Raw genomic sequence first — 24,573 nt, 5'->3', positions numbered from 1 at the left:
TGCCCCACAGTTCATCCATGCTCTAGGTCCTGTTTCTCTGACCTTCAGAATGTTCTAGAATTCTCTAGGCAGGCCTAGTCTCTTCCTGTACAGCCTAGAACATAAAATCACCCCCTTAAAATTTAAACTCTGAGGAAAAAAATATTTTCCTGCTTGGTTCACTCCTCTTTCTGCAGTACCTGACAACCGTAGGCACTCAATAAATGTCCTCAAAGAATGAACACCCCGAACGCCAGCCTGGCCTGACCTAGCTCGTTATTTCTTCCAATTTAACCCTATATACCTCAAACTTGACAGAAAGGGATCCATGTTCCTTTTCTTTTGATGTCTGGTTCCTAGTTCTGCACAGACTTGTTTCTATTGTCTATTTCTGTACGCATTTCAATCGATTTCGGGGCCAGTGATAGGGACACTCGTGATCGCACGAATCCTCGGCGCTCAGGACGCCATCTTGAAACTAGAGCCTAGACACATCAAAATTTCTTTTTAAATTTTAACACACGTTCAAGGCCTCGTACTCATTTCAGGTGTGCTCCTCAGGCACTTTCAGGGCGATGTGTAACTGCGGGTCAGCTCTGCGGGACAGTCCGTCTTAGGGCGGCGCCTCCCTCGCTGCACGCAGCCGGCCCGCGCACAACCCGTGCGTCTCCCCCGCGGCGCACCCCAGCCCGCCGGGGCGCCGGCGTCCCCCACAGCCCCCCCGCAGGGGGCGTGGAGCTGTCACCCATTGGCTGAGACGGCTCCAACGAGCCCCAGTACCCAGCAGGCTCAGGAGCACCTCCGGGAGCCCCACAGGCCACGCCTCAGTCCGCCTGCGCCCCTCAGCCTCGCGGGTCAGCGCTTAGGGCTCCTTGGGCTCGCCGCCACCTTTGACTTCACTTACTCCTCTGACTTTTATCCCCTTGCCCAGTCGAGGCCGGGCGGCGGGCACGAGCAGACCTAACCGCAGCCCCAGCAGTGGTGCCAGAAGAGCGTCCTCTGCTCCTCCTCGAGCCACGTCGGTGGGAACTGTGAGCTGCCGCCATCATGGTGAGTTGAGGAGGAGGCCCGAGGGACGCAAAAGCGGTGGGGTCCTCGAGGGTGGCCGAAACTCGGCTTTTGGCGGCTGAGGCGCGAAGAGGGGCTGAAAGCGGGGTCACCCTAGTTTTCTTTTCTGAAGCGCCCGCCCAGGTGCACCACCGGCCGAGGCCTGCGAGTGGGGGGAGCGGCGGCCGTTCGGCGGCCGGGGCGCGGCCTACAGGGCGCCGCTGGGCAGGCGAGGAGGGGCACGATGTCTGGCGTGCGGCGCAAGGCTGTGGCCTGGGGGATCCGCCCCTGTCGCTCTCGGGCGGACCACGTGCAAGGCCCGCGGCCTTCACGCCGTCCCCGCCTCCCGCCGCGGCGCGAACGAGGCCGTGGAGAACCGGCCCAGGTTCTCCGGCCAGCTGGGATGTGGGGTGCGCGGTGCCCAGCCCCCACCCCGCAGGCCTCCCTTCCCGCGCTTACCCTGTGGAGACGAGGCAGCGCGGCCTCCGCGAGATGGCGTCGGGCCTGCAGCTGTCCGAACGCCTCAGGGCGCGGGCTTTCTGAGAGACGCGATTACTGACTTTGAGGGCCGCGGTTTCCTCAAAAGTGACCCCTTCCGGGTCTTTGTGAGGACTAGGTTCGTGGGGGCGGTGTTCGGGTGGTGTGTTCGTGAGGGGCACGGGGCAGGGAAGCCACAAACGGGGGCATCTTGAAGGCGCAACCCGCGATTTGAGCGGGACTGAAGTTCTTTTGTGGTGGCCCCTGGTGCGGGCCCTGGCGGTGGTGGTAGCGCCCTCGTGGGGCGACCGCAGGCACAAAACTCGCCTGATGCTGAAGTTAACGTTCGAGGTCGGAATTGCTTTTGCTTCTGAGGGACCGCAGATTTGAGAAGTTTAGCCATTTTTAACTATGGGGACCCTTTTTCTGCCTCGGCAAACTGGGCACTTTAAGCCAAATGCACATACAGTAATATTTGGGGTGTACATTTATGTGTTTTGATAAATGGATGGAGTTGATTCACCACCACAAGGTACAGCTCTGATCATTTGACTATTAAGTCACAAATGTATTATATACCATGTGTATTTATTGATAGTATAATTCTCAATTTTAAAGGTAAAGGGAAAAATAATGCAATTTATATAAATATGTATGTAGAAATAGAATTTGTAATTCTAATTTATTTGTAATAATTTGTCATGCAGTTACCATGTTAATTATTGAGTAATCACTGAGTTACTATATTTATTTTTAAAGGAGGAAATACTAATAGCTAATTTGTTAGGAATATAAAATACGGGTCCATTTTGATGTCTGTATGCCCTTCCAGATTTTTTTTGGTGCATGTATTGCATATAGATAAATTTTACTTTACAAAAGTTGTACCATACTATATAATACCATTTTACAGCTTGCATCTTTCACTTAACATAGTGGACATCATTCCAAATATTAATTTAATATAATTTTGAATATACAGCGTTTAAGGTTGTACCATTACTTATTTCAGCAACTTCCCTTATAATGAATAATTTTTCTGTAATGAGTTTTTCTGTGTAAATGTTTCGACTTGCTTATTCTATTCTTTGAAATAAATTTCCAGGAATGAAATTGCTGGGTGAGTTATGCCTATTTTATAACAATTTTAAGTTATCACACATCTTTCCAAGTTACTCTCGATAAAGCATGTACTAGGATATATTCCCACTTATGATTTGTAGAACAATCTATTCTCCACTCTCTTTCCAATGAGAGGTTTTATACTTTTTTAAGTTACCAGTCTAGTAGCTAGAAAATATTTCACAGTGTTGATGTGCTTTGTTGTTATTAGTGAAGTTAAAGTTTGTCATTAACTTAAAATATTTTTATAAATTTTTCATCTACCTTTCTATTTGGATATTTATCTTTTTCTTAATGATTTATAAGAACTCTATATTAATAATAACCCTTTGTCATATGTAGTGAAAAAATTTACAGTGATATGGAGTTGCCCTTCATCCTAATTTCTACAGAAATAACAGTTATATTTCATTTTAAGCCTGATGATGGCTTACAATTAGATAGGAAATATAATTCTATATCTATTTTACTTGGGTTTTTAAAATTAAAAGATGATGTATTTTATCAAATGTATCAATGGGGAGTTATAATAATAGATTTCTTTAGAGTGAACTGTCCTTTCATTTCCAATATAAACTGTACGTAATTGTGTATTTTTCTATATACTGCTGGATTTTTCATCTCTGTTGGGGGCATGAGTGGACCATCTTAAACAAGTTTTGTTATTCATATGATGTTAGCTTTGTAAAATGAATTGAGAAATATCCTTTTTCCTTTTCTCTGAAATCGTTTTTAAAGAAGAGCTTTTGAATTTTTTTTCTTCCATTACCTCTGCCACTATCATTGTTTCTGTCTTGCTGCCCCTACCCCCCCATCTACACACACACAAATTACTTTGTTTCTTTACAATTTGAATAAACTCCCAATGAAACAGAACCAGAAATCAAGTGCTTTCTTTCCTTAAGATTGTTTTTAAAAATTTACATTTCTCTGGAAAGGTAGCCATTTCATCAAGATTTTGAAATTTACTCCAATAGGGCATATACATAGCATTCTCTTATAATTGTGTGGTCATATCCCCTTTTTCATGACTAATACATCTTTTTGCTGCTTGCCCTTTTTCTTGCTTTACTAGGATTGTTTGTTTCGATTCTTCCCTCCCTCAAGAGTTTACTATTGGATTTACTTAACAGGTTTTATTCTGATTTTTATTTATTTCCTTAGGTTTTGTTTTTCTCTTTATTAGCTCCTTCCCCACTCCCCCCCCACCCCCGTGAATATAAGTGAGGAGTACAAATCGTAAACCTTTTTTCGGTTAATATACACAGACCTAAGTTTGCTTGCATGTAGGCATAGTAGTTGAATGAAATAATATTGTCAAAGAGTTGACATCCCAGGAGCTTAGTAAATAAGTTTTTTTCAGCTTCTAGTAATCTTTGTTATTTGGTTATCCAACTGTAACAGAGAATATATTGTAAATAGCAGTGACAAGAATTGCGTATGTGATGGTACAAGTTCATCTCTATTTAATATCTCAACGTTACTTATTTCAAAACACACCAACTACTTGAAGGTATAATTAAGAAAAGTAATTACTACTTTTAATTTACGTGTAACTTATTTTCTGTATGCTATTGATGGTTAAGATTAATACTTTAACACAAAACTTTTGCTTTAGCCTAAGCATTCATTTGTGGAGTATTTTTGGCAAGAATTTAAACATAACTAAAGCTTTTCCATTGGTTATGGATGTTGTATATGTAGATTATAATTATATATAAATACACACACAGTAGGAGTTTAAAAATCCCTGCTGTTGTCTTAAGATGGAGTACTTTGCTTACTTTGTTAGCTTTGAGCGCCACCTGCTGGCTGAAGACTACGACGTTATCGTGTCTTACTTAAGCAGGGATAAAATGATTTGATGAATTTTATATTTAATGTCCCAATTAAGCAGCCAGCCAAAGTTGTACAACCCAACTCCAAGTGAAACTTACTCTAATATCTAATGGCTTTTTCCTCATTTTTCTTAAATTATCGATTACTTGTCTTCAGTGTCCATTTTACTTCTGTAAGTGGAATATGAGAATTAGAACTTGTTTCTTCAGTTCTGGTGACATGATCATAGGGTTTCTCAAACATGACCCTATTTAGATTTTGAGCTAGAGAATTCTTTGTTGCGGGTGGCTGATACTGCATTATAGACGTTTATTGTATCCCTGGCTTTTATCCACCAGATACCAGGAACACCCCCTCAGTTGTGACAACCAAAAATGCCCTTGGCCAGCAAAATTTCCCCTGGTTGAGAATCTACATTATCGTAACACCTTATAATCTGGCAGTTTTCTAGCCTGATGTTATACTTCTAAATTAAAATACATCAGTCTGTTGTGGCTCATAGATGGGTAATACTGTCAGTAGTTTATTAAATAAAAGGATATTTAAAGTTCATCCACAAATGAAGGGGAAATTGCGAAGAATTTCAGAACAACTGTTTTATTTGTGTTTTGGACTTTCAATGAGCTAATTGAAAGGGATTGGTAAATTGTTTCTAGCGAAGAGAAATCTAGTCAAGTTCTCAGTAGTTCAAGATACGTGGCTTCTGTAATATAGTCCTATTTAGAAAAAAATTAAAATTGTAAAATGTTACATTTTATAGTAGAAAAACTTTAGAAATAGTCATTTACTCTTTCCCACTTTGTTGTCATGAAATATTGTATTATCAAGGAAAGAATTAGAAAGTATTCAAATAAAAACACAAAATGTCAATTATAAGCACAAATTAATAGAGAAAAGCTAAATGCTCAAAGTTGGTGATTGGACAATTTTTGTTTCATCTATAAATTAGTATAGCAGTTTGTAGAATCTTAAATTTATCAGTAACTTAGCATCTAACAAAATAGGAACTCTGCTTTCTCATTGTTAACTAATTTCTATAAAAATTACTATGCTGTCTTTTGAAACATGGACATTTTCTTTTGTCCTTGTTTTCCTAAGCAGATGTATAGTAGGTTTATTTCTCGCAGTCTTTTGTCTTACTGCTTAAAATCAATAGGCACTTTATAAATGAGTTTCAAATAAGTGTATGTGCCATAGTTTCTTAAAGTTTCAGCTCAACTTAGTTAATAAAATATTTACAGAATAAGTAAATAATAAAACTAGTTAAGAAACTTATTTTTTAACCTATTGAAAGTAAATCCAAATAATAAGATACTAACGTCCAAATAATAAGATACTAACGTATATCGGCATACCACTTTCTACTTTACAAAATGAATTCACAGATGTTATCTCAGTTTATTCTCAAAGCAATTTTTCCAAAGATAATCAGCTGCCAAGTAAGTGGCTTATAATCTAGTAAGGGACATGAACCTACATCTCCTGACTAAATCAGTTTTTGTTTCACTGCTATCTTGCCTTTTCAACATACATATTACCAGTAAATTGTGCTTTAGAAAAATTTATATTACCCTTTGTGTGGGAAGACTAAAGACAGAGTTCTGACCAGAATCCAGAAAAATAATGAGATTCATGTGTGGGTCTCTTTAATACATATAAATAATACCATTATATATATATATAAAAGACGATATCATTTGTATATATTATCCCACTATGAAACTTAGAATTATCGGGACTGATTTGAAAATGTTATTTCAAAAGATGCTTTGAACCACACTAGCATTAAGGAAAAGGATAATAAGCCCCCCCTCTTATTTTTTTTGAAGCAAGAGCTCTGATGTGTGAGCAAATGTTTTCATGATCTACTTCCAAAGTAAAGTAAAGCAGGCATACTAACACAGGGAGTATTATAATTATAAAAATCTGTGTTAATTTTGGAGAATAGAAAGGTGAGGCAAAAAAAAAATGGCTAAAAACTGATGTTTGTTTTCTTTTTGATGCAGCTATTTTATCTTTTTAAAATATTTACCATACTTTTTAATAAATTATTCATAAAATGAAAATTTGGTTATTAGCATAGAACAGAATGGCTTTAATAGCTTTATTTTTTACAAACCTGAACTAATTTTTTTTACCAGTCACATAGTATTTTCACAAAATCAATATAAAATCAGTATTCTGCCACAGCATGGTACAAGAGATGGTGATGAGCTACACAGTTTAAGAAAGTACTACACTCTTGTTAAAATTTCATGCTAATCTACTCTGATTACATCCTGAGCCTGAACTAAGCTGTATTGTTGATTTATTTACAATGAAAGTAATTCATATGAAAATTTTTTATACTTCGAAAGCAAAAATTCTCTTTCACATCATGTGTGGGTTTTGCCTATATATATATTTATTGGTAATATCTGCTTTTCAAATTACAGTCTGCTGCAAATTCTGAGACTCCAAACTCAACCATCTCCAGAGAGGCCAGCACCCAGTCCTCATCAGCTACGACCAGCCAAGGCTATGTTTTACCTGAAGGCAAAATCATGCCAAACACTGTTTTTGTTGGTGGAATTGATGTTAGGGTATTGTATTCCTATTTTATTTATTTAAAAAAATATTTTGTGAATAATGGGATTTTGGCCCTTATAGCAGACATAGGTCTTTTGTACTTGATGTAGATTTGGAATTAGGTTATGTTTCACCTATGAGGAATAAAAAATATCTTTGACAAGAGCTACAGGTAGTTTGGGGATACTTAGGGAACATACTTTCACATCATCAAATCTTTTATAGTATAATTAAAAATTTTGAATCCTGAATTTTTATTCTTGAAGTCAAATTCTTCTTCCTAGATGGATGAAACCGAAATTAGAAGTTTCTTCGCTAGATATGGTTCAGTAAAAGAAGTGAAGATAATCACGGATCGAACTGGTGTATCCAAAGGGTAAGTAAAACATGTTCAGTATAAATTTTAAAAAATATCAACTACAGTGTTGGCGGAATATCAGAGAAGAATTCAAAACTGGTATTCTTATATTTGTATAAATAAAATTTGTTGTTTTGTTAATTCTTTTCATGTAGAGGATAAAAGTTTGCTGCCAGCTCTTTTAATCATTTTCCTAGTACTTGTATTTAAATATTTCCCAGCTTTGTTTATTTCACATAAGTGGATTAATTAGTTTTATCAAATAATTTTTTCTTTGCACATTTCACGATATCTTAAATTTTAACCAGGTTGCTATAGATAATAAATTCAGTTTCATAGGAGTTTTCTGTTAATAAGGTTCCCACATTACCTTAATTGTAGGAAAAAAAAAAAAAACAGTGTTTACAGAGGCTCTATCATGTACATCTTAAAAATATTTATCTCAGTATGTTCTTTATCCTTTATCATTATTTTTGTCAATTATTTCATAGAATATTAAAAGTTTTAAAACATGTACTCTTATGGTGGTGATTTTATACTTCATTTATCTGCCTTTCTAGCTATGGATTTGTTTCCTTTTATAATGATGTGGATGTGCAGAAGATAGTAGAAGTAAGTAATCTTATGGCAAAATCTCTTAATTAGCTTATGGATGCAATGTTTAGTATTGCTAGAGTCCTGAATATATACTCAGTCTTGTATGAAGTATAGAAATATATATACTCCTTTTAAAAATCGAAATTTAATCTTTCATAACTTGTCGGAACCTGTTTATTTTTGAGCATCTAACTTCATGAACTAGAGACAGGGTAAAGGTTTTTGATCAAATTCCATAGCACCTCTGGACACTTGATGGGAGTATTGAAGGGTAAATAAGGTGCTGATAAATTTTGATTTAGTAAATTTTTACCACTAATCTCTGATATTAGGAATTTTGCCAGGGACTTGGAAGTAAAGACTTGGAAATTGATATAAGTTTTATTACTGTTTTATTTCAGTCACAGATAAATTTCCATGGTAAAAAGCTGAAACTGGGCCCTGCAATCAGGAAACAAAATTTATGTGAGTAAAAAAAGGAATTTCTCTTGTTAATACATGTATACCTTCTCAGATAGTTAAAATTAAGTTTTGTTTTCTTTTTATTCTTTAAAAAGGTGCATATCACGTGCAGCCACGTCCTTTGGTTTTTAATCCTCCTCCACCACCACAGTTTCAGTGTGTCTGGAGTAATCCGAACACTGAAACTTATATGCAGCCTCCAACAATGATGAATCCTATAACTCAATATGTTCAGGTAAGAATTACCAGCATTCCTGTTTTTTGCTTGTTTTGTTTGTTTGTGTTTTAGTATTAGAGATACTTACTTATAAATGGGGCACCTCGAAAATAAGCCAATCTCACTTACCCTCTGTGGAATTATATCCGCAGTTTCCATAAGTGATAATACTGTTTCTCTTTAACACTTTTAGTGATGGGAAATCTATTTTTTTAAAAAAAGAATCTGTCATTCTTAGTATTATTCCTTATTCTAAGATAAAATCTGTTTCTATGTATCTTGAAAGTCTTTATCTTAGAACTGAATCTCTCTAGCCACATACAACATATCTTTTCCCTTTCTCCCCCCCCCCCCCCCAATACGGTAACTCCTAAAAAAAATGAAGGTGGCTTTACTCATGTGTCTGCCTGGTTTTTATCTTCTCTAAGGTTAGTGATACGTCTAGTTATTTTTCATATGCAGTAATTTCCAGGTGCCTTCCTGTATGGATTGCTGACCTCTGGGTGTATTCTAATTCTAGAATAGATAGATTTCTGATGACTTAACTCAAACTATACGAGTTTGGCATATAATTTGTCTGGTTCTGGTTTTACTTTAGTATTTGAAGTAGTATTTGGCACATTTGCTATCTTATTGATGATAAATAAAGTTTATTTTCTTAGTTCATTTTACTCTTCAATTTAAAACATTTTATTTGCAAGGAAGAATATAATAAAATAGTGCTGTAGTATCTCTCCTTTGTTTACATTTTCCATTTACCTGAAGTATAGGGTATATCTTTACCAATTTTTCTTGCCCTAAACATGGCTAGAAGAAAAACCCTAGTTGTTCCTAACACTTACTGTGAGTTATAACCTTTTCTGAGTATGTTCATGTATGCTACTACCTAGATGTTTTTAATCAATAAATATTTATTAAAAGATGTAAGACATTTTACTGTTTTTCCAGTCTTGGGGTATATACTGCCCATAACATGTAAAAGTAAAATGCAGAACAAGCCATAAAGTCTGTAGGAGGACTATACATTGACTATACATTACCCTATAATATTGTCAAAGAAATATTAAAACTATTTTAAAGTATTTTTATGAAGAAAATGAAAACGTATAACTTCCACATGGAAATCTATCCTAATAGAGCCTTATCACCAGTGTAAGAAAGAATTCTAGGTGGGGACATATATACAAATAAGATAAACTTACGGTGGCAAAATCAATTACTTCTCTCATTTATCTCTTCCTCATCATCCAAAAGGCTAACATCATCCAAAAGGCAGAATATGAAGCCAGTCTCTCAAAATCCTGAGTTGTAAATAGAAAAATAATTAAGATTTATTTTCATATTTTTGTTATGTTGAGAATAGTAATATTTCTAATTTTAAAAAATTTACCTTAATCCATTCTTTCTGTAAACTTTATTTTCAGACATATCCTCCTTATCCAAGTTCACCAGTTCAAGTCATCACTGGATATCAACTGCCCGTATATAATTATCAGGTAATTTAAGAGGGAACAAAATGATTTACTTTGGAGTTTTATTGAGGCCTTTATTTATAAAAATTTCCCCAACAGTGTATCATTTAAGCTAGTTGAGTATGTCTAAATTTTAAGAAAAAACTTTGAATTTAAGGCCTCTGTATTATTAGAAATAGAGGAATGATATCTTGATAGTAATGTACTTAACAAGTTTTCTCTTGTACTGTCTTCAATATTTGGTATTCTCTTATATATTTAAACATGTATCCTTCCGTCTTTGCTGTTAAATAACTGAAACACCCAGGCTAACTTACATAAAATTTTCTTGGGGAATAGGTTGAAATAAAATGATTACACAATTCTTAGAGCATTGAATTTTAGTTATGTTTGATACTGTTTATTTTAATTGGTTATATAGATAGTACTTCTCTGAATTTCTGCCCATACATATGACCATATCTTTGGTAATAAATTCAAAGAACTACTACCTTAGAGTTTTCCTGAAAGCTAACTCCAGAAAATTGAGAGAAAGGTGGGGTTTACATAGAAAAATAAAAACAAAATCTTCAGATATTAGAAACAAAACATTTCTTTCATTTTGTTTCTTTTATTATAATAATAAGTTCAAAGAGCCATCGTGACAAATACCTGAACATTGCCTATCTCATATTTTAGTGGAAATGTGTAGGAATATTAAAATAATTATTTATTTTCTTTAAGATGCCACCACAGTGGCCTGCTGGAGAACAAAGGAGTTATGTTATACCTCCGGTAAGATGAATTAGCCAAATGTACAGTTCTGGTACTTTATTTTAAAGTGTTTTTAAAAAGTTTGCTTATTTTAAATTACAGATGACATTCAGTATGATGTCATGCAGTTTAGTTTCAGGTGTACAGCATAGTAGTTAAGACATTTATATAACATACAAAGCGATCTCCCTATTAGTTTTGTACCCATCTGTCACTATGCATAGTTATTACAATATTATTATCTGTATTCCTGTGCTTCATTGTTTTTATTTAACTATTATATATTTCTTGACCTTTTGCCATATCATGTATGCCTAGAAATATTTCTAACTGCCCTTTTACATTATGTATTTCTCGTCACCTCAGTTATATATTCCCATGGGAGAAACTGCATTTTTGTTTCTCAGGTTGTTTTGTGTGGTCAAGCAATGGCCGCTCTGCATACAACAGGTGCTCAATTACTTGTTGATAAGATACATAATTCCAGAAAGATAGTATTAAAAGATAGTATTAAAACCTAATGTTAATGCTAATTCTAATTAGCATTGAATTTGCTCCTAGTTTTCTGCCTATAAAAAATCCATTCAAGAGAAGCAAAGTAATGTTTTGCTGCAATACTGTTATATAAGAAAAGTTTTAAAACAAAAGAGTGTTATCTCTAAAACATTTGAGCCTTTGTTACATTCTGTCTTTCATCAGGACTGGATATCTGAAGACATAACATTAGTTAAAATTCTTAGGCACTGGGAAATTCTCCTTTACTACATTTTGAAGTTTCTTTTTCTTAGAGCCCTTCTAATTCTGATTATGTCGAAGCTTAAAAAACATTTCAAAATAAAAGACTGCCTTACCAATTTGAGCTATTCAGTTTGAAATAAAGTTGCTGTGATAATGTAATTGAACATTTGCAACACGACCCACATTTAAACTTGCAATATTAGCTCACCATTTTGAAGAATAGATTGTTTAGAAATGTATCTAGTGTACACCTCTTTAATTACACTTTTATCATTTTAAACATAGGCTTATACAACTGTTAACTACCACTGTAATGAAGTTGATTCAGGAGCTGAAGTTTTGCAAAGTGAATGCTCAGTTCATGAAGCTACTCCATCCTCTGGAAATGGCCCACAAAAGGCAAACATTTGATTTTGTTTATTTATGTTTTCATATTTACTTTTTTCAAGTTTTAATATCCCTTTGAGAAGCAAGTACTTTTGCCCAAATTTAAATATGGAAGCCATAAATTAAAGAGCTTGAGTAATTGACTGATAAGTCATCAGTTTACGTTTAAGTTAATTAAATTTCAGGCATCCCTAAACTTTCAGTGTATACGTATAATTTCTGATACAGCAGTACTTTCCTCTGTTCCATTTTCATTTTTTAACCATACTTTAATAAATATTTTATTAACATGATTTGGCAGAATGCAATGGGCAGGTTTCCTCAAGACTCCTGTCTTCAGAAGAGGGATTAGTATGAATTTTTTCTACATTGTCTTTTACTAGTTTAAATATTTACTTAGTTAAATAATAATACACAATTAGGGTATTCTCTCCATCACATTATATATTCTAGCTTTTAAGAATGGTGGAGTCACTAGTAATAATAGAAATGTTGATGTAGACAAGGGTTGTTTCTTTTTTTATCATTAGAGCAGATTCCTATAATAACTGCCCTCATTCTTGAATTATATGTTTCATCTAATGGGTGGGAATGTGGTTAACTTTAAGGGATTTTCATTATAGTCTGTGAACTTTGTCCATGGATTTCTCAGTCGGAAATAAATGTGGAGAACTACTGAACTACTGTGATTTAGTATATGTTTTAAAATTCAAAAAATATTAAAATGGCCTACAGTATAATTATCAGGTTTACCCTGGATATTTTTCCTTGAAATGTTGAAGTTCACCATTTCTTATCTAACAGGAAGAATTGAAGAGCCTTAAGCAATATCTTAGGGTTTTACTAAATTGAGCTTTTTAAACCAGTACTCTGTCACTAAGTTTCTAAAATATGTATTGACTTTGATAGAAAACTTACTAAGTGGCGTGGTAAGAATCTTGAATTCCATAAGAATTATTTAGAAATAAATACATATATTCATTAAAATTTATTTTAAAAGTTTGTTAACAGTGAGTAAAAGTAATAGACTTCAGACTGAAAACTTATTTATTTCAGAAATCTGTGGACCGAAGCATACAGACGGTGGTATCTTGTCTGTTTAATCCAGAGAACAGACTGAGAAACTCTGTTGTTACTCAAGATGACTACTTCAAGGTATGAAATAAATGGTACACAGTATAAAGAGCACATTTGTCAGCTATGAAACAGCTTTTTATCCTGTGGTATATATTTTTTGAGATTATATATAACATTTAATTGAACTCTTAGCATTTAACTGTTAACCAGTAAACCACTGTGAGTTTTACCTGGCAGTGTATTTTATGCTGCAGCATATTTGATACAGTGTAGTTTGTTCTTAAGGAAGAAACCTTTAGCAGAAACTTATAATTGAAAGTGTTTGTGAAAGAAGAGAGTTAAAGGAGAATATTAGCTTGACAAAATAGAAAAAGAAAATTTTAGATACAGAAAGCAGAACTTAAGAGTACAAGGATGTTGGACTAAAGAAAAAAAATCACTTAGTTGACATACTTGAACAGTGTCGGCGGAGAAGAGGTAAAGTGAAGCAATAAAAGGAGCTGAGTAGAAAGAAATGGAAGTTGATTCAGAGTTGGTGAAGTGGAAGAAATGTGGGTGTCGAATTTAAGAAAACTCTGATTTCTGATCCTGATTGGACAAATCACATAAATTTTATTAAGGCTCAGCTTTTATAAATCTGAAATGAGACACAAGTCTAAAGCTCTCCAAGGTCTCTAGTCTGAGTCTGTGAATATGGAAAGAAACTAACTGGTCAATCCAATGAGGGAGTATAACATGTTTATTGAGATATAATTTCAATATAATATAATTCACCACTTTAAAGTGTATGATTCAATACTTTTTAGTATATTCGCAGACCATGACTACAATCAATTTTAGAATATTTTACTTATGCCAAAAATAAACCCCTTACCTATTAGCAGTCACTTTCCATTTCTCTCCAATTCCTCTAGTCCTAAGCAACCAGTAACTTAACTTTAATGATTTTTCTATTCTGGATATTTCATATAGAGTAATATAAGGTGACATTTTGCGACTGGCTTCTTTCACTTAGTATGTTTTCAAGATTCATCAATTTTATAGTATGTATCAGTACTTCCATTTCTTTTTATTTATGAATATATTGTTTTATTTATCCATTCATCACTTGATAGACACTTGGCTTTTTCCCACTTGTCTCTAATGACTAGTGCTCTGAGCATTTGTGTACAAGTTATTGTGTGGACATACGTTTTTATTTCTCTTGGGTGTACACCTAGGAATGGAATTGTTCAGTTATGTGGTAATTATGTTTAACCTTCCAAGGAACTTCCAGAATTTTTCCAAAATGACGGCATCATTTTATATTCAAAGGGAAGTTTTTAACCATTGCTTTGTGTCTTAAAATGAGAGAGATGAGGCTTTTACCATCTGAATGGACCACAGGGTGAAGTTTAAAGCCTTAATGAAGGGTATACCAAAGACCTCCTATAATGCAGAAGAGTAGAGCCATAGCAGGATTGAGTTCTTACCATCTCAACAGGGAGAAAACAATATTCTTTTAAAGTTAACATTTATTCTTCTGTCGTTTCATTCTACGTAGTATAATTTACAAGGAAAGAACTGGAGTTGTATGACAGCTTTCCTGCCTAAAGTTCTGAAGGTTAAGTAGGTAGTACTTACATAGTTCATTTCCAAAGCAAAAAATGATCTTTAAACTTGAATTTTCACCTTGTATTAGACAAAAACCTTCCTTTGAACCTTCTAGTTTTCTGCTCTTTGGGGCTTCCTGGTAGTCTGCAGTTTTTTGGCATCTAGGCCTGTTTGGATTGGCTTAAGTGTTGTTTTAATTAAATTTGAATACATTCAGGCAGGGTAAATACAGTTTCCATGGTAAATTTCATTCTGTTGTCTTAATTTCAACTCCTTCATAATTTTTCATATCCTACCTGATATTGGAAGGTACATGAGTTTATGACTACTTTTCTGGGCTTTAACTTAAATAGAGGAGTATTCTGTTGATAGATTACATAATTTCCAGAAATAACCCTACTTTATATGACAACTGAATATAACCCGTAGGAAAAGACAGTTAAGCAAAATATGTAGATTAGAAAATAGTATTATGTTGTTGCTGGTTTACTCAACTTCATACCTGTTTGCAAGACCTCACTTCCTGCTATCTGCACATCTGCAGGCAACATAAAATGAAGATATTTTTGCATATATTTTTAATTTTTCATTTCCTGAAGAATGCTATTATCTTTATTACAGATTAATAGTGGTAATGCCTTTAAATATGCCAAAATTTTTATCTTTTAATCTAAAAGCATAGGATTTCAAATCGAAGTGCAGTGGTGTTCACAAGCTCTGGTATCTACCAGATATACTTCTGTTAGTAGAAACAGAATTTTTAAAATATACATATATTTTCCACCAGCTATCTTTGGGTCATTACTACAAAATCATTAAGAATCTATGTACAATGATACTGATTCTAAGTCTTCTGTTTCTGAGTTTACCAGGATTATTTTTTAACTAGATGTTGAATAAAACTAGTCATTGGTACATTTTATTCACTTTTCTCTCATTTATCATTTTTAAACTCAATAAATACTTTAAGTATTTTACAACTCTCTTAATTTATAATAATAGGAAATGTTCAGTAAAGTAATAAAAAGGACTGCTTCTGTCTTTTCTAGGATAAAAGAGTCCATCATTTTAGAAGAAGTCGGGCAGTGCTTAAATCTGTTTGATCCTCTCCACTAACTTTCAAGTCTCATGGGAGGTTGCTGGTTTTGAATATTAAGAAGAGACAAAGTTTTTCACTATAGAAATTTAATTTTGAATATTGATAAATCACATTCAGACTACAAGTTGTATTAGATTGCCTAGTTTTATTTTACATAGAAGCTGTTTGTCATTAGGTATCTGTTTAGAAACTAGTTGTGTTAATTATATAGTTGAAAGTAAAAAATAATTGAAACTGAAAGGAATAACTTTAAGATTGATATGTAAGGATTTTTAAAAATTGAAATAGACATTTTAACAGTTTAAAAGCAAATGCTGATTATCAAAAAAATTGTTTTAGAAAACACACTATTTTGAAAGGTCAGAATTTTGATATTTAGAATGCAAGCATTTCACTTCTCCAGCAAATACCTGTGAATACTACAATATTTACAATATTGTGTTTTACATTTGTAATTTGTCTAGAAATTTACCACAAAAGCAGAGTTTTTAAAACTGCATTTTTAATCAGTGGAACTCAATATATAGTTAACTTTATTGAAGTCTTTCTTATCTAAACCCAGTTAAACTGATTCTAAACAGTCCAATCAGTGGGTCTTATGTTTATTAGTTGGAAATATTTTATCTTTTATCTAGAATCCACAGACACATATTGTACTTAATCGGAATGGTAATTAGGATAACTAAAATTATGGACCTAATTTTTTTTTAAAGAATTCAAGACAAACTAGACTTTACTCGGACAGAAGTTTCTCAGTGAGTTATCATTCTCCTTTTATTCTTTTTAATTTTTTCCCTTGAAATGCTAAACTTAATGGCTATATGTAAAATTGTGCAAAATATTGGTAATAAAGAATGCCGAAGCTTTTTTTATGTCACCTAAAGATTATAATCAGAGTACCTGAAAGGAATTGTTTTTATAAAAACATTAAAATATTAGTTATTAGTTAAAAAGCAAATAGATTTTTATTTTTGTTAGCCTATTATATTTCTTTTTTTTTTTTTTTTTTTTTTTTTAAGTAAAAAAAGAAGAGAGTCCAGGAGAGCCAAAGTAGTTCCGGTGTTTGTAAATCACAAAAGTTCTTTAGTAAGCATATCCCAAGAATTTATTAGAGTCAGAATTAACAATCCATATCTAGATTAGCTAGTCTCATTAAACATTGTATATCGTGATAGACAACTAACACACCAGACCCCTTTTGCTGAACCCACAGTCTTGTTTTTCCAGTCTGTAACACCATTCTTAGAGGAGATTTACTCCTAGAACAGGTGATGTAAAAAGGAGAAGTAGCAGTATGAGCAGTTTGAAGACTAAGCCTTGGAATGGTAGCAATGGGATAATACCTTTCTAAGAGAAACACTTCTATCAGCATTATTTGACCTGCCATGGACATGAGTTTAAAGTGGCTTCCTCGCCTTTCTTTCGTTGGCCCTGAACATGGAGACTCCTTTTATCCCTAACTTGATACAGGGCCATATCATCACTGTCCATTGTTGTCTTATAATTCGTAATAATTTTTATTCTGAATCTGAAGGGAAGAGTCTTTTAACTTACTTTCAGAATTTGAGAGTACTTTAAAATTTGTTCTTTTAAAAATTCTCTACTATTTTGTGTGTTATAACATTCTTACATGTATCATTCTGTGATTAAATCTCCAGGTTATTATAAATGATACCTAAATTCTAAAGAGCCACTTCTGATTATCCCAGTATGACTAAGAGAAGTAAGGGAATAAACTATTTGTGTGCTATTTTGTTGGACTGAAGTATTTAAAAGAGTAAAGTAGAACAAAGTCCTGAACCTTTCAAAATGGAAAATTAATTTTGAACTTTAAAGTATGTTCCTATTACCTATTGCTAATACTGTCTTTGCATAAATGAATAAATAGAAATAAACTCTTTTTTTTTCCAAAAGCATTTTCGACCTTACTTATTCATGTCATATTATCTAAAATGGTGGGGAGTTTGGTAGATATTATGTGACAAGGTTTAGACACTTGAAATTAAAATATTATTTAATTTGGTAATACCTGGTAGAGTTAACTAGAAAAGCAAATTCTGGTATATCAAATTTTACTGCTTTCTCTTATGAAATTAAGAGATGGATTTTCACAAGAAAAATAATTCCTCAATGTTGAGTTGGAAATTGTTAACAGTGAGTTCTAGTGCAATGCATCAACAGTGCAATACCTAATAGGAATACTTTTGAGACAGTTACGACTGTACTCTCGAGGCCAAAGTCTCTCATTTTGGACTCTGAATATTCTGTCTCCTGCACACTTTGGACCTAATCTCTGTGATCCTTTTATTATGGGATATTGTAGTTGTCAGTAATAGAATTTTGATTCTTCATATTGCATTTACTTCATGTGAAGATATGTCTAAAAAATCATTATTTACTTCTTCAAGTCCTTTCTCCAGTACTCTCAGTTCCATAAGCTGAGGCTATAAGAGGAAATTCTCTTATTGGATACTCCTATGCTATATCTCATAACCGACTCATTACCAGAAAATTAATTTTGATAACAAAGTCTGCAGGATAAAAAGAGTGCCTTCTGAATCACCAAAAATGGATACCTGAAGTATTTGCAGGTTAATAATTCTTAAATTTGCATGTGAATGTATACACAATTACATATATAGTAGCCATTATTCAGAAAATTTGATTAGCCCTAAGCAAGCCACAACAGTTTATAAAAACATTTTGATATGCTAAAATTAGACTGTACATATATCTTAAAGTAGTTGGTTTAAACCTACTTGACATAAGCATATTTGCAATTGAAGATAACTACAAAATTCTCAACACAAAAACCAAGGCTTTGAGATGGAAAAAAGTTTTGTACACCCGTTTTTTGTAAAAGGTTTCAAGTTATGGCAAAATTAAGTGACTCCAAAAAGATTGGTCACCCTTCTAAGGAGTGTGTTTTGTGTACTTGTTTTCCTAAGAATGTTACCTTTGTAATCATTCAAAATAACACTGATTAGTACCTTTAAATTGCAAGAAGTCATTGATTTTCAAAAATAAATATTCCACAGCATTGCAAAGTTCTGTACCCGCTTCTCTAAAATTCTCTTGGTTGTCTTTAAAGGTAAACTCATAAAAATGGGCTGCCATATTGCTTAATCTTTTTGCCAGCTTTCATTGCCATCGTTTGAGAGTAATAAGGAGCAGTAGCTATAAGGCAGCATACTACTTTGCTTTTGCAAATATGGCAATAGAGAGGGTGGGGAATCATAAGAGGGAGAAAAGCGGCAGTGTTTTCCATTGACCAAGTCTTAGAAATAGGCCCAGCTGTTGAGTATGATCATTTGGAATTCCTGAAACACGTCTTCTAGATGAAGATTGCTTCTGTACATATTTTGATAACTGTAATCTAGCCCTTCCCAACATTATGTGTAATATGTCTCTCTGTATGTAACTGAATCTTTTTGAGTAATTTCTCACCACCCATCATCAAAAACTCCAAGTTTTCCATCTGTAGACATAACATTTGGTGGTAGAAAACAATAAACATAAGAAGTTCAAACTATAAACCTGCGTTTTTTGAATGCACATGCAAAATATTCAATCTGCATAGCAAAGAAATGATAGGTAATTCTGCATTGCATTTAGTGTTAAAAACATCTGTCCAATATGGCTGTAGCTGTGGGCCAATACCAAGAAAATGCAAAAAAATTATCTCTCGATACGGAAGTTGGAACTACCACTGTGCAGTTAAGCTCTATGGTAGCAATATTTTATGGTTTTAACTGGTCTGAAACAGAAAGTTTTCCACTTGAGTCTCTAGTTCATTTTCCCAAGGCACACGGAGGCTTTGTATGTTATGTGCACCTTCATTAAGGCTGTATGCTAGGAATATGCCTTTTCCTACATAAAATTCCCAAGTACCAGTTTCACTAGGTCTTTAACTATAGAACAAATGCTTGCATGACTGGGATATTGGGGTCATGAAGCACTTCATAAATTTGAAGCAATAGCGACATTTTAAGCAGTTCAGAAGGTTGGAGGTTTTATAATCCTTAATCAGTTCTTTTTTACGTAAAACAAATCTAGTAAAAGTACATTAAGGCTCTAATCACATCTATTTACCTAAAATAAAATGGATAGAGACACTATTCTGGCTCAATCTTTGGTGAGAAAATTTACTGTAGAAGAAAGGGCTGACATTCATATATACTGATAACAGCGAAATTAGCTGTTTACAGTGGACTGGTCCCCTCTGCCTTTGTACACTTGATAACATTTTTAATAATACCAGCCCATTTCCAGAATATGGCTGGACCAGTGAGAACTGAGAGGGATAATTTAAAATAAAGAGCATTTTCTCTTTAACAACTAAATTGATCCTGTCCCTAGTGTTTGAGCTACTTGACAGTGTAACATCTGAACAGTATTCCACCCTTTAATTATTGGCATGTTGGAAAGCAGTTGACTTGTATGTTAACCTTGTATACTGCAACCTTAATATAATTGCTTATCAGTTTCAGGAGTTTGCCAATTTTTAGGAATTTTTTTTTACAGCGATGATTATGTCATCTGAACAAATACAGTTTTATTTCTTCCTTTCCAATGTTTAACTCAGTTCCTTTTCTTATCTAACTGCGTAGCAAAGACTTCCAGTACTAATTTGAATTTTTACATGGTTTTGAACTTTAAAAGGACTTGTATTGCGACTTTTTGGGGTGTGCATTCTGGAACTCATCCATTTTGACCTGGACACTATTTTTACTGCTAGTTAGTTATATCAGTTGAGTATTCAGTGATTTATTTCTCTTGCTGAGGAACCATTGAATTTTATTTTTTCTTTTAAAAATTTAAATGTTTAAATTTTACTTATTGGTTCATTGCTATTATAAACTATGCTACTGTGAACATTGTTAAATGCCTTTATGCCAATGATCACTTCAGAACCTACCTCAGGGTCGGTACTAGGATGTTAAAAGAATGTGAAGTTTAAATCTTAGCCTGAACTACTTTCTGAGTGACCTTGGATAAGCTTCTTTCTGAGCCTCTGTTTCCTCCTCTTTAAAACAATTTTAATATCTACTTTATAGGGTTGCTAGGGGTTAAATTTGGCAATGTATCCACATGGTTAGCTTCCCATCCACCACTGTACCCATCCACCTTTCACAAAAGCCCACCTAGGCTTTTTCTGCCCCTACATTTCAGTGACCAGAACTTTACAAGTACAAACTGGTGATAGCTTAGTAAATGGGTGAGATGCTGTATCCTGATATAGAGTATTTTGTACATCTTTGGCAGAAGCGAGCAGCTTATTCTAGAATGGTTCGTTATGGGAGGGCCTTGATTGAATAGAGCACTCAGTAAATGAATAAAATAACTGTGCATGGGTCAGCATTCCATAGCACAGTTTTGATCCTACACACTAAAATAAAGTGGCAGGCAGGATTTGTCATCCAGTCTTCTAATCGCAGACTACTCCCTGATATATAGTCCTTTAGGAATTTTGGAGCTACTTCACATATGTGATCTCATTTGATCTTTAACTCCTTTGAAGGAATAGGTATATCTAGGTTTCAGATATGATTTCCCCGAATTTACACACCTTGGGACTGGGAGAAATAAGAAACTATGACTCTATTTATCTGGGCCATTGCTTTTTCTACTGTCTCATAGGACAGTGGTCTCTAAAGCCAAAAGATAGAAGTATTTTTACTGCACCCTGTAAAAGCTACTAACTAGAACCAAAGTGTAAAAAAGACAACTTAGCATTTGATAGAGGAACTTAGCATTTGTTAGAGGAAAAATCATCAATTAGATTGAGCTAAAATTTACCAGATACTAGGCTCTGTGCTAAGTTGCATTAGGTAACTCATCTCATGTAACCCTGTCAGCACCCCGTTGAGGTTAGATACTATTCCTATCTTCACTCGCAAGAACTCAGGTGCTTAGAATATGAAATATCATGCCTAATGTCACAGACTAACTGCAAAGTCAGGAGGCTGGCTGCAGAAACCTCAGTTTAACCACTACCCTCAGTCCTCTGTCACTTAAACCTCAAGCCTACTCTACTTCACTGTCTGTAGAATGTAGTGGTTTACAAAGAACAGGTCTGGTGTTAAGTTTGGAACATGTCAAAATTGAATAAATTGTCTTCCTTTGTAGAATCTGAAAAAAATAATTTGCTTTACAAATACCACTTATTTCCATCACACCAAAGCCCCACATGGGCTTAAAAACCCCATGTCAAGCTGCTTCTCTGCATGGACACACTCTTTGTCCAGCTTGGGGTCTGTCACCTTGTTGCAGGTCCCCCCCACAACTTCCCAAATATGGACATCCTGCTCACTCTACTCAGGCTCTGACACCATGCCAAGCAGCACTCCTGTGTGAACTCTGTCCTTGCCTTGCTTGGACCCGGACACCTACCCTGACTACTTTGTCACCTTGACTCACCGTTATTACACTCTCAGCTGTTGGTACAGATAGATGCCTGCCTTGCTCTGTCCCAGCTAATTTTTTTTTTTTTTAGCAGAATTGTTTGTTAAGAGAAGAAAGAGGAAACAATAGTTGCATTTTTAGCAAGTTCCACAAGTGATTTTTATGATTTTATTACAGTTGATCAATAAACCTTACTTTAAAAAACACTGAGAGCAATGGAACCCAAATCCTTTGATAGTAAAAGTAATTTGAGAATGTAATGTGATTTAGAGTATGCATTGACACATAGCTAAGAATTAGCTCTATTTCTTTTAAAAAAATTTTACCAGAGGAAAAAATAGGTTATATGAGATTAATAAATGGAAAGTCCCAGATATAAGTAAAGCGAAGTATTGTATAAAAGAGCTGTAGTTACTGTCAGTTTTCCTGAAAACTCCACAGATATATTTTATATGAATAATGATAAGGAGTAACTTGAGGTGCCTGTTCTTATAACATTTATGAATTGGATTATACAAAGGCCATCTCCCGCCCAGTTTCTACATGGTGATACTATCAAAACAAATAGTGATCTACCATCTAGAAAACTTTTAGAAGTAATTCACTTCTCTCATTAAGTCTGGTTAAGAAGGACTAATTGAGAAATTACACTGCATGGCACACAGTAAAAGCATCTGTCAGCTGTTGCTGTGTAACAGTCCTCAAAACTTAGGTAAAACTAATTTATCATTCACATGCCTGTGGGTCATTTGCTTTTTGGCTAACCTAGCAAGGACTCACTTGGACTGGCTCTGCTGCATGTGTCACTCATCTCCTGGAACATGTGGCCCGGGCAGGGTACATTCTTATGACAGTGGCAAAGATGGAAAGCCTTTAAAACCTAAGTCTCAGAACTGGCTCACTGTCACTTCATTCATATATTTTGGCCAAAGCAAGTCACATGGCCAAACCCCAAATTCAGGGATGTTGAAATATATCCTGCCCTTTTATTAGGAGTGTCTACAAAATCAGACGATAAAGGTAGTCAATACTGGAAGGGTCAAAAGAAAAATATATACCATCAGCCCTAAAGAAACTCATCACCCATCTCCCTCAAAATTCCCCTCATTAGAGCACCCGCTGTCCTCCAAATCTTTCTCTTTACAAATTTTCTATCTTAGATCATTTACATTAGCAACCTTGTCTCCTTTGGCACCGTCGTACCACTATTCCTGACTTGTTCTCTCAGTTTTTCCATTTTCGTTTATGTCGCCAACTTTTCCTCTTTACTTCATCAGCTCTCAAAGGACCCACACTGAGCAGGAACAGGCAAAACACAGAAAGAGGGTAGGGATGCAGCTGGCGAATGCTCATACGCTGTTGATTTCTCCCCGCTACAGTCCATTACTAACTACTGATGTGTGTTGGGAATCAGGTACTTGTCTATCCAGATCCGAATTATGGAAGAAATGCTGTAAATGTTTCCATGGCTTTGTAATTGTACCATATTTCATCTTGATAAAGCTTAAATGTCACTTCCAGACTAGGTGAGGTCCGCCCCCCTAAGGCTTACTCTATTCTATGTCATCAATAACCAGTGTAACCAAATACTTATTTGCGAAATTCTTCATTTACTGCGTATTTTGTTTCTCCCACTGGACTGTGAGCTCCTCATGGAGAGGGAGTGTGTCTCCAGTCCATTAACCAATGCTGTAAGCCCCCTCCATCTTGAGCCTGTATTACTGCTGTGGCCTTTGAGGCTAGTCCTGCTGCCACTGTGCCCAGTTACAGTCTATTCTCCACATGATGGAAGAGTGACTTTTGAAAAATAGATAAAATAAATAGCAAATTGTATTTCTACTGTGTTCTGAATCCATCTGCAGCTCCCTGTTCTCAGGACCTGACCTCTGATTTCAGTGGTTGATGATAAATGTTTAACACTCAGCCAACCAAAGAACCTTGCTTTGTAATTTATCAGTGTTAGTGGTGTAGATACTCTTATCTTGGCCAATTTCAACCTTCTTTGTTTCTTCCTTCCTTTTCTCCTTCTCTTCTTCCCTTCCTCCTTCCCTCATTCTCTTTTTTCCTTTTCTTCTCCTTCCTTCATTCTTTCCTTTCTCTCTTATTATTCTCTTTCTCTTTCTCTGGAATTTGCATTCCATGATAGGAAGATCTGTTTGTCTTAGTCATTGTTTAGAGGGGCCAGGTACCTATAGATGCTGAATAAATACTCGTTGAATGGATGATTGATTAAATGAATGGATGATCTATTTTTAATGCTGTCCTTCCAGCATTTAAGAATTGCTTAAAGCAGATGGCAGAGTTTTAAAATAACCGAGCAATGTCCATCACTTTCAAATTCACAAAGTATTGCCTCTCACATCATCTCACATGACTGGGGCAC

The 24,573-nt window shown here is 34.9% G+C and overlaps 1 protein-coding gene across 1 annotated transcript; it reads left to right on the top strand.

Moving 5' to 3' along the window:
* The first annotated feature begins 795 nt into the window (after positions 1-795).
* Positions 796-16,652, top strand: DAZL (deleted in azoospermia like). Its single transcript, XM_016140219.2, has 11 exons — positions 796-1,029; positions 6,900-7,046; positions 7,317-7,408; positions 7,951-8,002; positions 8,389-8,452; positions 8,545-8,684; positions 10,091-10,162; positions 10,862-10,912; positions 11,915-12,028; positions 13,073-13,171; positions 15,736-16,652. Exons 1-11 carry the CDS (start codon positions 1,027-1,029, stop codon positions 15,787-15,789), a joined length of 888 nt encoding a protein of 295 aa, XP_015995705.1. The 5' UTR covers positions 796-1,026; the 3' UTR covers positions 15,790-16,652.
* The last annotated feature ends 7,921 nt before the right edge of the window (positions 16,653-24,573 follow it).

The sequence above is a fragment of the Rousettus aegyptiacus genome, unplaced genomic scaffold (assembly GCF_014176215.1).
Source record: "Rousettus aegyptiacus isolate mRouAeg1 unplaced genomic scaffold, mRouAeg1.p scaffold_m13_p_4, whole genome shotgun sequence".
NCBI lineage: Eukaryota > Metazoa > Chordata > Mammalia > Chiroptera > Pteropodidae > Rousettus > Rousettus aegyptiacus.
Note: the sequence above shows the minus strand (reverse complement) of the source record. Positions and strands in the feature narration are given on the sequence as shown.